Genomic DNA, 18,195 nt, shown 5'->3' on the forward strand with positions numbered 1-18,195 from the left:
CAAAATATGAATTGGCCTCAGCATTTGATCTGACTGATAGTAAAATGTTACTAATAATGCAGAATCTGGATTCAGTAGTCACAATGTAATGAAATCGAAAATACTCAGTGCAAAACAAAATTTTCCCACAATTCAGGATCTGGATTTATTCTCTTTGTTGCATAGAATATCATTGTAGAGATAACTGTGGTGTCATCATTTCTTTCCAACAATCAAAAGAACTGGTCCTTATGTAATATCAATATATAAATTACAGGATAACTTAGAAAGTTATGAGTATATGGCAGCTAGAGCTGGTTAGAAAATGTTTTTTTCCATGGAAAATTTTAACTTTTTGATGAAAAATCATAAACTGAAAAGTTTCCGCTGAAAATTGAAAAAGTTTCAGCCCATAATTTTTGGCTGAAAACCAAAACTTTCTACTTGGTAATGACATTTCAGTGCCTCATGTGAGGTGTAGTTCAGGTGCATCATGCCCCCATTCTCCTCTATAGGCCAAGCTCTGATGTCAGACTACATCACCCATGATGCACCACAGTCTCCCATCTTGATGAGCCACTGTGATGCATCATGAGAGAATCTGGCCAGAGTAAGCCAAGAGAGATGTCTGGCTGGAGAACTCAGCATAGAACTCAGAGAAATAACATATCCAAACTTCAGCTCTCATGAGGCATTGCCACATGAATTCTGAATCAACATTTTTCATTTTTCAGCTGACATATTCTGGTTTTTCAATCAAAAACAGATTTTTTCATGCTTTTATGTGTTTGCTTTTTTGACAAAGAGTTGAATTTTTCTTTAGAAAACAGTCCCATTTTGCAAAAAAATTTTAGTCGACAACCTAATTTTTAGTATAAATCAGTTTTGATTGAAAATCCTCAACCAGCCCTATTGAAAATCTTAGCTCATATTAGGAAATAAGAAATGGAAAAGTTTTGTTGATGATGGAGCTTGAGAGGATTGGAAAGTATAAATTAAGTAATATAAAAGCGACATTACACTAACCAGCAGTAGATTTTGCTGTTCCGGACTAATAAATCTCCAGCTTATATAGCCACTGGTCTTTCAGTTGGATCAAGGTGAGCAAACCTTTGTGCCCACTTGGAGCCTTACTGATTTCCATGGGACTCCACTGAATGGCCCCTTGCCTTTGGGAAATCCCCTGGGAGTCAGTGGAGCTCTACAGGGTGCACCTACCTGGATCCTACTACAGGATCAGAGCCATGATTTGTATACAGAATTTTATTGAAAATGTGTATGTTAAAGTCAAGATTGTTAGTGTCTCTTGGTAAAAATTGTTCATTATATGAAAAATAAATAAATCTATGTTTCTGTTTTCAAATATAAGTGAAATTATGATGACCTTTCTATGTTGCAGGAAGTCATCCAAAGGTATAAATTTCAGTGATACAGGAACCTCAAAGAGCAGTAATTCCTATACAAGTGTCACATTTCTGATTTTCCTTGGGTTGACTGGATAATCAGTAGGTCTTCGAGGTGATACTCTGTTCTGCTGCACCTTATAAGGTACCTATGGATAATTAACAAACAATTACATATTAGATTATATCAGAATGAAATCCATCAAGTGTCCCACTCAAAACCCAAGTATAAAGTAAAACAGGATTGGGAAGAAAGAAAACACTTATGTAAGTTTCACATGTGACACACTAATTGTAGGACTGACAATTCTGGCATTTGTTAATTAATCATTTGAAGTCTGAAAGCTGCTAGTACACCCTTGTAACCTGTACCCCTTTCAGCAAAAGACTGTTAGAATACCTCTTCTCTGATCTTTTTTTACTGAAGCTATTCAACAAGCTGAAATACAAGTAGGACTTCTGGCATTGTTCTCTTAATACTAAAATTAAAAATATTAAACATGTCAACCAAAGGGAAACAATATTTTAGCGGTAGGTCGCCTGACTTTGAAGTGTTGATTTAGGGTGGGATTTTAAAAAGGCATTGGCCTACCTCTGCTCCCATCGTAGGCAATGGGAATTTTACAATTGATCGCAGTGGGGCCAATGTTAGGTCTACGCTGAGCACTTTTGGAAATCCTCCCCTAGAAGATTTGTGGTTAGTATAACGACTTACATCCTTAATTACATATGAGTCTGTGCAAAATATCATATGAAAGAGAAAAGACAAGGTAGAATAAGATTCAAAATCCTCAGCTACTGCAACCAAGAAATATGTACTTCAGATTGTTAAACCTCAAAAAAATACAGAGGTTTAAGAAAAATAGTTACTTACTAAGGAGATCCATGGACAAGAAATTACTGCAAAATTACAATTGTGCAACTTCACAAATGTAGTTTCACAACTGTAAACCAGCAGGGAATTTTAGCCAACGACCCAGGTCCTCGACTATGGCTGAGGAGCATACAGTGCAAATCAGGACAGGTGGGACAAAAAAAAGTTGGCTTTGGGCTCCCCAAACCTGGGACAATCTGTGTGTCAGTATAGTCCCCAGTGTGACTAGCAATGATTGACTCATAATAGGCCTGACTGTAAGTCCACTGAAGTCAATGGGAGTCTCTCCATTCACTTCAGTGGGGCTTTGGATCACACCCAGGATGAGAAAGCTGGATCTCAGCTATTGAATAGTCTTCCTGTGGTTTGCTTGAGTCTAAAGTGTAAGTGCATGAAATCTGTGTTCTCTTGGTATTCTGCCTGTATTTAACATCTTAAATAATGCATCTGGTACATATGAATTATTTAATAGGTCATAGAAGGAAATGGTAGGTAACAAATGTGGACAATATTGCTCCAGTATATAGCTTCGGATTTAATGGCTCCCGACACCTCAGAGAAAACCACAGGATAAATATAATTATTCCAGGAACATGTCATAAGACAGCTGTCTTCTGTTTCAAACATAAGTCTGTTTCTTTTTTCTTCTGCATCACTGAAACATAAGTAAGTTGCCAAATTTACCCATGTTATTAACTATTTATTTCAACGGAGAGTGAGCAGTACTTTCAGAAGTGACCAGGTGGCCCATCTCTCCTTATGAGACCCTCTCAGGGACCTTTCTGCTGGTCCCTGCTGATCTTAGCCTCTTGCAATTTAGCAACAGTCTGAGGACTTTGCCTATCTCCCTCACCAGAGTCATTGCTCACTTGTAATTTCCAGAGCACAGGGGATCTTTCCTTTGGTCTGTGGGACCTATGAGGAGAATAGCTGATAGCAATTGTTCAGGTTATGGCCAAACAATATTGGGCATTTCTTGATACTTCAGTTATAGGTATGGTCATTGTGTCAGAACATCTGTGACAAGTCACATAAATAAAAGTGCAGGATCGCTACCTGCAGAAAAATGTACAGATTTATAAAAGAAATGGTGCAGATATCAGCTGAAAAAATCAGAAGGCAAATGTTGTTTGTGGAAAGCAGCCACCTGCTTCTCGGATATTCTGGACTGCCCATCTAACATAAATCATATTGAAAAGATTAAACTAAAGGTAGGGAGGTTCAGTCTGTTTGTTTGTTTTGTTGCACTTAATAACCATGAAGTCTCAAATAGAGACAGAACAGAAATGCATAGTTCAGAACTGGCTCTGAACTTTCCCAACATATGGGATTTTTTAAAATCTGATGTTTAGCAAAGTGTAGATCCATGACATTTCCATAGATGTGTTGCACCAAAATATTTCACGGTGTTCGACTTTATTAAAAAAGTCAATTGCACCAAATACTACTGTAGTGTTATTGTAAGATATAGAGTTTGGGACCATTACTAGACAATGCCATAGTAGGGTCAGTTTTTGCTACTGGTGGTGGTTGTTTTAATAAGGGTGAACTGACAGAGGCAGTCTTGAATAACGTTATGGCCAGATTGCCCTGGTACTAGGGCTCGTAGATAGGGACGGGGAAGGGGAGTCTTCTATTGCCTTGGAAATCCCATCCAAAGGTATGGACAATTGCAGTTCCCCCCTCTCCACCCAGAAAGGGCTGGGGCAGTATGTGCACTCCCACTGCAGGCACGATAGAAAGGGATTATGCCCCTAAACGTACAACAGGCCTGCTTCACTATTGCCCTGCATCTTGTCTATACATTTACACCAGTTCCAAGTGAATGAAAAGTGTGTATAAAAGGCTATTACCCTGCTCTGGTTGTTTTACACCCACACTGCACTGGTATAAATGCCTACACAAGGTGCAGTGAATTAGGCCCAGTGTCTGCGAGATCCCTCTGCAGCCATGCAGCTCTACTCAGACTGTGGCTAATTGATACCATCTAGCCCCTGGCAATTTAGCTTTCCCTAATGAAGATTCTAAAAGATCAGATGCATTATACGGTTTCATACGTGAAATTCAAATACTTAGGAGCACAATAGTAACTTCTTGATTTCAATCATTGTGTTATGGATGCCACGCCCTCAGCTTGGTTTGATTCCAAGCTTTTTCTTCTTTGGAATAATTCAGCACATATGTGTTTCCAGTCTTTACAGGATCCCTCTCGGACCTCATGAAGATTAATGGCTTCATTGTCAATTACATCTAATTTGCTGGGGAGGGGAGGGAAGAAGTAGCAACAGTGATGCATGATTCATTTATTGAAGTATCTGATGCTGTGTTATCAATGTTCTTAGATGGTCACAATGATCCCCTCTGCCATATATGAAGCAAAATGGAAGCATTCCTTCTTCATAGCTTTAAATCTCCCTGCAGTCATAGCATGAAATTCTTTATCCGTTGACAATTGTCAGTAAAAAGCTTAAAACCTCACATGCTGATTTATCAACTGCCCTCAAGGTTATTGAAAGCATAAAGCCTTTCTTATCACATTGGCTTGGTTGGGAGGAACTGGATACCCAATCAATCTTTCTGTCTATTACAGCTCTTCAGCCACACAAAAGGAAGTAGTAGTTCATGGATGAAGCTAAGGATAAAACTGGTGCATGCAGCAGCTCACTTCAGGGTTGAATTCTTTCACTGTGTTTCTTCAATCAGTGAAAGAAAGATTTCAGCAAGTACAAACACAGTGTAGTCACTTTTAATTCCTATATGACATCAAGTAGATGAATGATGTGTACACATCTGCTATTATGAAACAGAGGTTTGAACTTCAAATTGATTTGACAGGTGGCAGCTCCTCAGATGCGGATGCTATGGAAATGTGAGATGAGCTGAAGGCCCTGCCTATTGTTACCCAGCCAAAACTCCACCTCCAACGGCATTAGAACAAATTGCTGAAATTAATATAGTAGGCGTGTTTCCAAGCATGTCTGTTTGCTCGACGCACTCTACTGTACTAACAGCTGGAGCCACTGGGCAGCACACAGCTTAGGGGCCCGGTCCCTGCTCAAGCAAAACTCTGCCTGCAATCAGTGGGAGTTTAACCTGCAGGTTCAGGCCCTTGTTATGGGTTAGCTTACAGTGAGAGGAGTCTGTGTGCTTATATGGGTGGTGTATCTTTAAAGAGCCTGACTCTCTTACTGGGGGACCTTTTTAGAAGCTCTTCCAATCAGGTGCATTCCAGAGGTGAGACTGAGTGTCAGCCAGCTGGTAGGTATGGGGACATCTCCTGTTTGTTTTAAGGCTTCAGGGTTGCTTACCCCCATTTGTTTCTTTTAATTCCAAATTTTATTTTAGTTATTTATTTCAATGGATAAATCAGCAAATAAGCACCCATCCTAAAGCATGGATACCCTAACAATAATTCAAATGCACCATATCACAACATCCACTGTGACAAAAATCATGTCACAGAACAGACTGCCTCCATACCCGCAGTTGTGTAACACCATCAGCCACACTCTCCTGCTCACCCAAAGTCACTCCCCGCACACGCCCAAAACAAGATCATAACCTTGCTCCCCTCCCTGGGCATCTGGAAAAAATTATCATCATTGTGTCTATTAACCGGAACTGCCTTTTCTTCAAATGTGTCGTGTCCATTTCTTGTCCTATTAATCAAGATTCACCGACCAATGAACATCATAACAGGACATACTCAATGGTACATTTCACCTTTAAATGGGAAGTTACTTGCTGTCACTGGTTTATATTTCTGTTTTATTGGTCTTTTAATTCAGTTTTGATAGTGCAGTTTTTCTTCTCAAACAATCCACAGAGTCCCCATGTGGTTATATGTAATGCAATAAATGTGGCCACTACCCTAGCCTCATTCCATCATAAAACCATAACCGCAACTAACTAATATTTCTAATTTATGTGCAGTCATTTGTAGTAGTTAAAATGAAAACCAGATCTCTCCCCATTACTGGAACCATGATTCATGTTAGATTGAAAAATAAGGACTGCAGATATTATGCCAAATCCAAACCTGGTATAGCTCTACTGAAGGCAATTGACTTACGCTGAAGATGGATTTGGTCCACTATACATATACAGATGATTTTACAAAATGATCATCTTGTCTATTAGACAGGTTTCAGAGTAGCAGCCGTATTAGTCTGTATTCGCAAAAAGAAAAGGACTTGTGGCACCTTAGAGACTAACCAATTTATTTGAGCGTAAGCTTTCGTGAGCTACAGCTCACTTCATCCGATGCATAAAAGTGGAAAATTAGTGTCTATTAGAGACGTTTCGGGTATATTAAGTGAGCCAATTATGTGGCTTGCTTAAGAGAGTGCCCAGTCCTGCACGGTTCTGAGTGCTTTTAATGCCCGTTGAAATCAAGGGGAATTGAAGGAGCTCATACCTCACCGAAGGTGCTCAGCAACTTTACAATTGGCCCTCATAGCCCTTTCTGGGGCAAAAATACCTGTGGTCCTGATCCAACGTGCACTGATGTCAATGTAAAAACTTCAGTTCAGTGGACTTTGCATCATGCCATGTAGGACTAAAATCAGTGCTTCAAAGAAGGTGAAACAACCCTAAGGCCAAAGCTAAATGCATTGAGAGTATCTTACTCCCAAAACATAAATTTGGTCCACAGCTTACCCCTGTAACTCTGAACAAGAAGCACACTTCATTATCATCATTGCCAGTAACAAAATATACAATTAAACAGAATTCATCTTCCTGTGGCTTTTCCTTAGCTAATGTATTCACAGTGGAGACTTTCCAGCACCTCTGGACAGATGCCTTGGCCTCGTCTTCTGCTTGCTGGCAACTTTCTCCTTAGCTCAATATTTATATCATATCATTTTTAAACTGATAAATGCTACAGCATTAGTTTTCCCTATGATGATTTGCCAAATCTTTTGCTTATGCTATGACTTGATCAGTGCAGTTGCTGTGCAAAAGAACCAGTATTCATAGTCTATGAATGTTTTACATTAGTTTCTATTCTGATGAGATTAATTTATGACAGCTGTTGTCTGTTATTTTGTGTTGCCAGTTTCTATAAAGAGACACTGTATGTTCCTGAGTGCTTTACTCTAAGGGGTCGTGAGCAAGGATTTCTGTGTAAATCAAATCTTTGGTGTCAAGTCCCATCTAGTAATTTAAAATTGCACCTTGTTAAGCATTGAAAAGTAAATGCCAAATTTGATGTCAACATGGTTTAAGATCCTAATCAGAAGCCTGATCCAAAGCCCACTGAAGTCAATAGGAGTTTTTCTACTGGCTGCAACATGTGCTGGATTAGGCCCTAAATGCCTAACAGTTTGCATCTAATTTTCACATAGGCTGGGGAATGTACTGTACAGAAGAAATGTTTAAATCAATCAGTACAGAATGTTACAATATGCTAAACACAAGGAATTTATTTTAAACAAGGGAAATAAGACACAAACATGGAACTCAATAATGGAGGAAATGAAAAAGAAGAAGACCAACCAACCAAGATCTTCCTGATTAGAATGGAGGAAAGGGGAGACAAAACCAACAATTCCCAAATCTGAAAGGAGGAGCAAAACAACAGGTAGAAGGTTTGCAAAAACAAAAGTAATGCTGCTGCACTTGATGGTTTGGAAGATCACAGGGGCAGCTCCTAGGTTGATGGATCTAAGGTTCAGGTGAGGGCTTCAGGTTTGTTCTGTCATGAGTTGCTGGTGCTGGCCTCTGGATTGATGGTTCCTGGATTACAAATGAGGGTCCTTTGGTTTCTGAGTCACTAGTTGGGGGTTCTGACCTGTGGATTTCTGCTTCTTTGATTGGGGTTCCTGACCCCAGAATTGTTGGGTCCTGGTACGGGGGTGCTGGTTCTTGATTTGCTGCCCCTGGGGCTGGTGGATCCTGGGTTGTGGGTGCTGACTTCTGAGTTGTTGGTTCTTTGTTTGTAGGTGCTGACCCTTTGGTTGCTGGGTTCTGGGATGCAGGGTCCTAGTGTGTGGGTGCTGATGTCTGTGTTGGTATTTGTGGCGGTACAGGGTCCTGATATGTGGATGCTGGCTTCTGGATTGCAGGGTCTTGGGGTAAATAATCCTTAAGTGAGGGGTCTTTATTTGCTGCCTCTTGTAGTTTTGTGTCTTGGGTTGCTGCCTATGATGATTATGGTGATGCACAGGTGAAATGGAAGTGTGGTATGGAAGAGAACATGATGATCTGGGGACCTGAGATGACTGCCACCCTACATGTGTTGAGATCTGTATGGGAAAAAGGAAGCAGGTTATGATCAGAATGCACGGTGAATAATCACATGATGATAGATACCCAACAGGTTTGTGGCTAGATCAGTAACTATGAATCCACAAGGAGTTGAAGACAAACGTAAAGGTCAGAGCAATCCTATCTGTGGCCCAATAGTGCCTGAGTGTGCAAGACCTCCTCTTAGTCCTCCTAAGATGTCAGCACTATAGGTATGATATTTTGATGTCTGCACACTACTTTATTTGCACTGCAGTGAGTACAACATTATGAACATAATAGTACTCACAATAATATTAGACCACACATACAGCTTTGACTAGGAAAAATGCTAATATTTGATTCAGATTCTATTCATTCTCAGTGACTGTGTTTGCATTATAGTCAATCTCTCCAGGCATGAATACCATCTGAAAATGAAGCCCTGTCGTCAAACCCTGCCATTCTCCTGCTGCCACTGCTGCTTCTGTTCTTCTTTCTGCTGATTCCTCAAGGTGTCAAGGAAGCCAAGCACAGAGATCTCCAGAGATGGAGAGACAAGTGATTGGGTCTTCACTTCCCATTCTCTTTCTTTCAGTGAGGGGGAGCAAGTATGTTCATTTCCTCTTCCTTCTCCTCCAGGGAGGTTCTTCACTCCCCTCACCTGTCCTCCATGGAAGGATTGCCAAAAGCCCAGATGTTTACTCATCCTCCCTTATTACCCAGGGACCGGGAGACAGGTGCTTGGGTCTTCATTCCCATATCCTCCTGGAATGTGGAAACAATTCTTCACGTAATTCCTCTCCCTCCCCTTTTTTTCATTTCTGTTAAAGTACCCAGAAGAGCAATAGGGTAAGGAAGAAGAAGAAGAAGAGCCACTGGTAGTGTCTCCTGTACCTGGACAGAGAGAGCCAAGCAAGATGCATAGATGCCTGTGGCCACTGAACATGCTGTTTGGTTGAACAGTAATCACCAACCAAGAACAAATAACAGGAAGTTATATGGCTGGCCATCTGATTTTTTTCCGGGTTGACAAGACATTTAATATCTTGAATGAGCAGCACACTGTTTTACATGTTTGTCATGTGACATATTGGCAGCTGCAGTAATTGATCAGTCGGTGTACAAATGCAGTTATTGATGTAGATGTAAACCACCTTAACTTTCCCCTGTCTTCCTCTCTGATGTGAGAAATCGGAGCTAGACAACACAGCCCTTCCATGGTCTGCCTGCACACTGGACTACCAGCTAGTTTAATAGAAATGCTTCATCTTTATATTGTGAGACCATCCAGGCTTACCAAAATTCCAAAGCTTATCAGACAATGGTGAGAAAAAGGGAGATAATGAAAGACAGTTGTCAAATTGTTCATGATAATGTTGCAACAATTAAAAGAGCTAGTGATGATTTTGATGTTGCATCTTCAACTGCTTTGAACATATCTCACACCTTTGCATTAGTGAAATTTTTGTTAGCTAGCAGTCCATATGAAATATAATGGCTACCCAGAAAGATCTTTGATTATTTTAAGCAGTTATCCTGAGAAGTTTCTAAATTGCATAATATAAAGAAAGATCTAGGCTCACTCTTCAATGAATTAATACAAGATATCATCAGAAGATAGATCTCAGCTTTCTATACGTTGAAACATCTCATTCAAAATAAACAAGATTTCAGTGTGCTGTATAAACTCATAAATGTTCCTCTCCACAGAAATCTTTAGTAAAGGTGAAAGATTTATACAATCTGAAGAGAAACCAGAGTATATAGGAACTGAATGCCACACCACTGGCTCTTTCCTGAGAGAATATTGGTGAGATTGTAGTTGGCATACTAAAGCTCTTTTACAAATTTACAAGATAAATTAATACGGAGCAGACCAGCATTTCCTGACTGTGCTACCAGCTGTTAGAGCTTGAATCTACACTTAAGCGAGGAGGTAGCTGAGAGGGCAACAAATGAGAGAATAAATACTGAAATATGCTTCAGCCATATTGAATGGGCACAAGGTTCTACATTCACTTCTGTGGCACATCCATGCTTTAAGTTGTATCTTTCATTTTAGATGACGAATATTGTGATTCAAATGACTTGTAAAACTCGTGAGAAAGAATGTCAGTATCTGTAATAGGGGTATGAAATCTGAAATAAAGAAAATGTTGTCAAGTGGCCCAGCAAGAAATCATGCAGGGAAAATGCAAATCTGTGTTGTTACTCTGATTATGAAGGAGTCGCAATCCCCAGCTTCCACTACTACAATGGATAGAGAACTCATGTTTCATCTTAGGTTATGTCAACACTGCAACAAGAAAAGCCGCAACTGTGAGTCTTAGAGTCCAGGTCAAGTGACTTGGTCTTGCAGGGCTCACGCTCTGGGGCTAAAAGTAGCAGTGTAGGTGCTCAGGCTGGAGCACAGGCTCTGAAAACCATTGAGGGGAGTGGGTCTCAGAGCCCAGGCTCCAGCCGGAGTCCAAAGGTCTACACTACTATTTTTTAGCCCCATAGCACATGCCCTGCGAGCCCGAGTCAGATGACCTGGGCTCTGAGACTCACTATCGCAGGGGTTTTTTGGAGTGTTGACACATCCTCAGACAGCCAGGCCTCTTGGCCCTTTAAGAATGGTGGAAGCACAACGCTATGAGGCCTCCAAGTTTTGATGGTATTGCAAGGCTTAGAGCCGTACCTAGTAGTGCCCCTTCTCAGACAGTTCAGTACTGCTTAGGATATTTATGCTGATTATCAACATAGTGTTCCTGAGAATGTCCAGAGGTTTTGTTTTTCAATGTGTAAGCCTGGGCAGGTGGGGCTTGGCAGCCCAGCTAGGAGAAGAAAAATTCTGATTTCAAACCAAGAACATCAGGCCTGGCTAACCGGTTTATAAAAACTGTGCAAATCACACATGCTCTATAGATCTGCACCACCGATCCCAATTTACAGTACAAGGCAAAGGCCAAGCAAGCAAGCAATGTGTGGGTCTGTGTCTGCCACAAATGAAATAGCTTCAATTAATACAAAAGTGGGCGAGTTTAACTAATAGACTAGCTAGCTGTACTGAAAGCTAACTTTTCCTAAACCAGTTTTATTTAAAAAAGAGTCTTGTACCACAACTATTAATTCAACTTCAATTAAAAGTAACAGTAAATAGTAATCCACACGAATCTACATAGAAACCATTATTTGGTCATATTTCTTTTCAGTTGTTTTGTAACATCACAGAAAAAACACTTGCATATGTGCAACATTTTAGAGCATGTGCAGTGGAACCAGTATCAAGTAACTGTCCAAGGTAGCAAAGGAAGTGGTGCTGTGTCTGTCTAAAGTCCCAATCTCATCCTTAGACTCTAGTCAGCAATACAAGGCCTCACACTTCATTCTGAGCATTTAACATCATCTGTGCCTATTTTAAACACATACTAAGCACCTAGTTCTGGGCACTTAAACACATAAATACACCTATTCTCATTGTGCCATAAATGTACATAGCTTCATGCAATAGCAACATGTTCTAAAATAGTCCACAAAGAACTCACAGTGTAATGGCCTATCCTTGTGAGCAGGTATGTGCTTCTATGTACTGGTGTATTTGTAACTTTTAGCACGAGCAGTAGTTTCAAAGGCCAAATCAGACAAACTTGAAAATCTAGAATAGCAAAAGGCTGACAAAATGGACAAAACTCCCTTTCACTTCAGTAGGGCCAGGATTTTACCTTTGGAGAGGAGGAAGATGCAGGCATAAAAGTTTTTTTCTGAGTTATTTTAGAAAAATAAATACATAAACAAGAAAGATTTTGTTTTATGGCTAAGTACTTATTAAATCCTGCAATATCAATATTCCAAAGTAAACAAGGAAATGCTAGGGGCATTTGTGAAATTATCAAGTTGGCACTCTGACAAAAACATGACATGGTGAGTTTCACAGACCAGCTTGCTAGGATCTGTCTACAAAAGAACCTTAGATGGAGCAAAGTGGTTGGTCAAGTAGTCAAAGCCTTCTCAGGTTGGAGTAACACAAGAGAGGCGAGAGAGATACCTGTGTGTAGAAGTTAGCTTTTTAAGTCCCTATAGTGGCCGCGGGACTGCAGTTTTGCCAAACTGCTGCTTTGTGGTAACCTATATCTTTCCTCTGTACTATACAGAGGAGATCATTATGGAATTGAGCTACATCATTCTTCATGTCACTTTGTTGTTCCTACATTCATCTGAGCCTGTCACTCAATGTCATCCTGGTGCTTTCTTGTAACAGCTATTGTTCTCAGCTCCAAATCAAATAGACCAAGAGACTTACATGCTGAGAAGAACAAAAATCATAGAGGAAATGAACTTCCATATTATCCTGATCATGAATTACTGAGGGCAGAGAAGATAGTCTTATGAATGATAAACTGCCATCTTTTATGCCGCAAAGTATGTTCACATTTCTTTTCTAACTAATGGCACTTCTCCCCACCCCGATTCTAATGAAGCAGGAGAGTTTCCTGGGATAAGTTCCGGTAGAATAGCCATCGCATTAAAGCATGTTCCAAGAGCATGCCCCATAGTGTACTTTATACCTATATCAATGTTTCATCTCAAAACTTTTTAGGAAGTATTGGCCTGATCCAAACCCTGCTGAAATGAATGGAAATTCACCCAATGAGTTCAATGTGGTTTGGATCAGGCCCTATGTGCTCCTGAATTGCAGCATCTTATGAGCTGGAGGTGAGCCAACTACTGCACACAGAAGCAAGGAAATGTTGCACATTGAAAGCAGAGCAAAAAACTCCATAATCTAATGGGCTCTTTAATATACAAACAGGTGACTTCTTGAAAAGCTGAACCAAGGAGGAATTCCTGCTGATGAATAAAAGACTGGACTGTTTTAAGTAATGATAACTATTGTATTAATGTTGCCTTGATTCTAGAAAAAGATGAGACGTTAATTGCCTATGGTTATGGCAGCTCTATGCCAGCAAAAGTCCCTATCACGCTGGCAGTGGAAATTCAGCTGCTGACTATCCCCTTTGCTCCACCTGAGAAGCACAAAGGGGCATGTAGCAGAACCTAGGATCTGGGTCTAGACCTAGGATCTAGATTTTTTTTTCAGGAGCAGATGGGTGAGTCTGAGGGGGTCTGGGTGGTTGGGAATAGAAAAGAGCATACGATAAGGAGCCCAGATCTTGCGTAGTTATAGCCCAGGCTGGTAGGAAGGTGTACATAATTAATAAAAACAAAAAACTTTTAAACCAAATTTTTAGATTTTTAATTTTAGATGCAAAGCTAAGAAACTAGCATTAGCCTCCAGTGTTTCATAGAAGCTAAAAGGAGATAATGTTGAACGCCCGAATGGAGCCCTACTTGGCTTTTAAATTTCAAAGTCCTTTAGAAATCCATGATCTAAGTATAGAACATATTTGCTATATGAAAATATCAAGATCTCAGTGGGTTGTTTTCCAATTACCTCTGACGTAGAACTGACTTCTAAATCTTGTTCTGGACCATTCAAGCTGGAGGCCATTGGAGGAAGAGGGGCGATTCCTGTAACAGAAGAGTATATAAGATCATTGTTATTCACTGTCCAACATGGCATGAACCATAAATCATTCTGGTATAAAAATAAAACATGATTCGTTACTGTAGGTGTTTTGCGGAGTTACTTCTACCTAATGAATTTTCAAGGAACTCATCTAGGAGACTGTAGAATCTTCTTGCTGAAGTTTATCTAAGCTTGTCTAAGTTTATACTTTATGAAATAGCAATATATTGCTTCTGTGGACCACTGCAATCTTCATAGTAGATGCACTTCTTTATATGTACTTGTTTTTTAGGAGAAAGTGTGCATAGTTGGATTATACACTGTACAATCATTTTACATCCTTGAAATGTTTGATACAGCAAACGAATGTGATTATAAATACAAGTGGCAAGCAAGGATTTGAGGATTTGGTTGAGATTTACATTTACTATTTGTCTATATACGTTCAAGTACAGGCCTCCTGTCTGGGAGCTGGAATTTGCATTATATTAGTCATTTATTGCTAAAATCTTAAATCTCTAGTATATTTTCATACATATATTCAGCAACATGGAGAAAAGGACTGCAAAGGGCAATGGTTTTTCCTTGTATTTCTGTGGGAAACATAAGCTGTTCAAAGAATTGGGCTCTCTCCAACTTTTGTACCTCCACCTATATCTTCCAGACATGGTACAGCAGTCAGTGGTCTACCAAGTCCTTAGCCACCACTCTGTAGTCACCATGGTGAATGCAAACATTATAAAAACCACCACTTTAAAATGTAACTGTTGGGCTTTTTAACCACCCCCACACCCAGGATTATATAGTCTAGACAGTTAAGAGTAGAGCTGAGTGAATAATTAATTTTTTTGGTTCGGTAGCCAAACCAAAAAAGCAGGAGGAAAAATCAGTTATTTTAGAATTTAAATTGCATTTTGATATTTCTCACGGCAAAAAAATTTGGGTTGAGCTAAAGGGTTCAAATGTCAGTTTGAAATGGCACTTTTTCGAAGAAAATGTGCCTTTGGAACAAAACGTCAAAACAGTTCATTTTAAAAATGTCAAAACAAAATATTTCAGCATTTCAAAAAAAAAATCAGCCTTTTTTGTCCTGAATTCTTGAATATTTTTAGTGTTCCCAAAAATGTATATGTGGGGTAATTTACTATTCCCTCCCCCACCACCAAAAATTGCCCAGCTCTAATTAAGAGTTCTACTACATGGAAACAGAATGTACTGTGGTGGGAAGCTGGACATGTCAGTGGGGTTCACTGTTCCATAAGTATATCATCCATAAACATAAAAAGAAAAGGAGTACTTGTGGCACCTAAGAGACTAACCAATTTATTTGAGCATGAGCTTTCGTGAGCTACAGCTCACTTCATCAGATGCTTATGCTCAAATAAATTGGTTAGTCTCTAAGGTGCCACAAGTCCTCCTTTTCTTTTTGCGAATACAGATTAACACAGCTGCTACTCTGAAACCAATCCATAAACATATCATCCTCTAAGAATATCTCTGTACTATTGTATAAGATAATAACCCAAAGAAATACCCACCCATGCCTGAAAAACTATGAGGATATTGAAATGTTACCCTGAGATATCATTCCAAGAGTAGTAGCTGCATGAATGAACAATACAACAAGTCTGCGGCTTGCCAGGAGCTAGGATTCACGATGTGACAGAGAGACTGCCGAGACTCATCAAGCCCTCGGATCACTACCCCTTCCTGCTTCTCCACGTGGGCACCAATGACACTGCCAAGAATGATACCGAGCAGATCACTGCAGACTACATGGCTTTGGGAAGAAGGATAAAGGAGTTTGAGGTGCAAGTGGTGTTCTTGTCCATCCTCCCTGTGAAAGGAAAAGGCCCAGGTAGAGACCATTGAATCGTGGAAGTCAACGAATGGCTACGCAGGTGGTGTCGGAGAGAAGGCTTTGGATTCTTTGACCATGGGATGGTGTTCCAAGAAGGAGGATTGCTAGGAAAAGGGGCTCCACCTAACGAAGAGAGTGAAGATCATCTTCGCAAGCAGGCTGGCTAACCTAGTGAGGAGGGCTTTAAACTAGGTTCACCGGGGGAAGGAGACCAAAGCCCTGAGTTAAGTGGGGACGTGCGATACCAGGAGGGGAGACGAGCAGGAGAGCGCAAGAGGGGAGGCTCCTGCCTCATACTAAGAAAGCAGTACAAACAGCAAGTTATCTTAAGTGCCTATACACAATTGCAAGAAGCCTGGGAAGCAAGCAGGGAGAACTGGAAGTCCTGGTACAGTCAAGGAATTATGATGTGATTGGAATAACAGAGACTTGGTGGGATAACTCACATGACTGAAGTACTGTCATGGATGGATATAAACTGTTCAGGAAGGACAGGCAGGGCAGAAAATGTGGGGGAGTTGCATTGTATGTAAGAGAGCAGCACGACTGCTTAGAGCTCCAGTATGAAACTGCAGAAAAACCTGAGAGTCTCTGGATTAAGTTTAGAAGTATGAGCAACAAGGGTGATGTCGTGGTGGGAGTCTGCTATAGACCACCGGACCAGGGGGATGAGGTGGAAGAGGCTTTCTTCTGGCACACTAACGAAAGTTACTAGATCGCAGGCCCTGGTTCTCATGGGAAACTTCAATCACCCTGATATCTGCTGGGAGAGCAATACAGCGGTGCACAGACAATCCAGGAAGTTTTTGGAAAATGTAGGGGACAATTTCCTGGTGCAAGTGCTGGAGGAACCAACTAGGGGCAGAGCTCTTCTTGACCTGCTGCTCACAAACAGGGAAGAATTAGTAGGGGAAGCAAAAGTGGATGGGAACCTGGGAGGCACTGACCATGAGATAGTCAAGTTCAGGATCCTGACACAAGGAAGAAAGGAGAGCAGCAGAATATGGACCCTGGACTTCAGAAAAGCAGACTTTAACTCCCTCAGGGAACTGATGGGCAGGATCCCCTGGGAGAATAACATGAGGGGGAAAGGAGTCCAGGAGAGCTGGCTGTATTTTAAAGAATCCTTATTGAGATTACAGGGACAAACCATCCCAATGTGTAGAAAGAATAGTAAATATGGCAGGCGACCAGCTTGGCTTAACAGTGAAATCCTTGCTGATCTTAAAACACAAAAAAGAAGCTTACAAGAAGTGGAAGATTGGACAAATGACCAAGGATGAATATAAAAATATTGCTCAGGAGTGAAATCAAGAAGGCCAATTCACACCTGGAGTTGCAGCTAGCAAGAGATGTTAAGAGTAACAAGAAGGGTTTCTTCAGGTATGTTAGCAACAAGAAGAAAGTCAAGGAAAGGGTGGGCCCCTTACTGAATGAGGGAGGCAACCTAGTGACAGAGGATGTGGAAAAAGCTAATGTTTTCAATGCTTTTATTGCCTCTGTCTTTACAAACAAGGTCAGCTCCCAGACTACTGCACTGGGCAGTACAGTATGGGGAGGAGTTGACCAGCCCTCTGTGGAGAAAGAAGTGGTTTGGGTCTATTTAGAAAAGCTGGACGAGCACAAGTCCATGGGGCTGGATGTGCTGCATCTGAGAGTGCTAAAGGAGTTGGCAGATGTGATTGCAGAGCCATTGGCCATTATCTTTGAAAACTCATGGCGATGCGGGGAGGTCCCGGATGACTGAAAAAAGGCTAATGTAGTGCCCATCTTTAAAAAAGGGAAGAAGGAGGATCCTGGGAACTACAGGCCAGTCAGCCTCACCTCAGTCCCTGGAAAAATCATGGAGCAGGTCCTCAAGGAATCAATTCTGAAGCACTTAAAGGAGAGGAAAGTGATCAGGAACAGTAAGCATGGATTCACCACGGGCAAGTCATGCCTGACTAATCTAATTGCCTTCTATGACAAGATAACTGGCTCTGTGGATGAGGGGAAAGCAGTGGACATGTTGTTCCTTGACTTTAGCAAAGCTTTTGACACAGTCTCCCACAGTATTCTTGCCAGCAAGTTAAAGAAGTATGGGCTGGATGAATGGACTATAAGGTGGATAGAAAGCTGGCTAGATTGTCGGGCTCAATGGGTAGTGATCAATGACTCTGTCATAAATATAAAGGGAAGGGTAACCACCTTTCTGTATACAGAACTATAAAATCCCTCCTGGCCAGAGGCAAAACCCTTTCATCTGTAAAGGGTTAAGAAGCTAAGATAACCTCGCTGGCACCTGACCAAAATGACCAATGAGGAGACAAGATACTTTCAAAGCTGGGGGTGGGGGGGG

General features: G+C 40.9%; 1 protein-coding gene across 2 annotated transcripts in view; it reads right to left on the reverse strand.

The window, feature by feature from the left end:
- Positions 1–538: 538 nt before the first annotated feature.
- IGSF5 (immunoglobulin superfamily member 5) overlaps positions 539–18,195 on the reverse strand; it is a 100,293-nt gene continuing 82,636 nt past the window's right edge. Inside the window, exons 9-10 of one of the 2 annotated variants that reach the window (XM_084616923.1) lie at positions 13,922–13,998; positions 539–1,531 (exon numbers count right to left, since the gene is read on the reverse strand). In XM_084616923.1, coding sequence (XP_084473049.1) covers positions 1,436–1,531; positions 13,922–13,998 — 173 coding nt within the window. In that variant the 3' untranslated portion in view covers positions 539–1,435. Of the gene's footprint in view, positions 1,532–7,736; positions 8,505–13,921; positions 13,999–18,195 lie in introns of those variants that run through there. The other variant, XM_084616924.1, reaches the window with a different exon arrangement.

This window comes from Lepidochelys olivacea, assembly GCF_965140295.1.
Source record: "Lepidochelys olivacea isolate rLepOli2 genome assembly, chromosome: 1".
NCBI lineage: Eukaryota > Metazoa > Chordata > Testudines > Cheloniidae > Lepidochelys > Lepidochelys olivacea.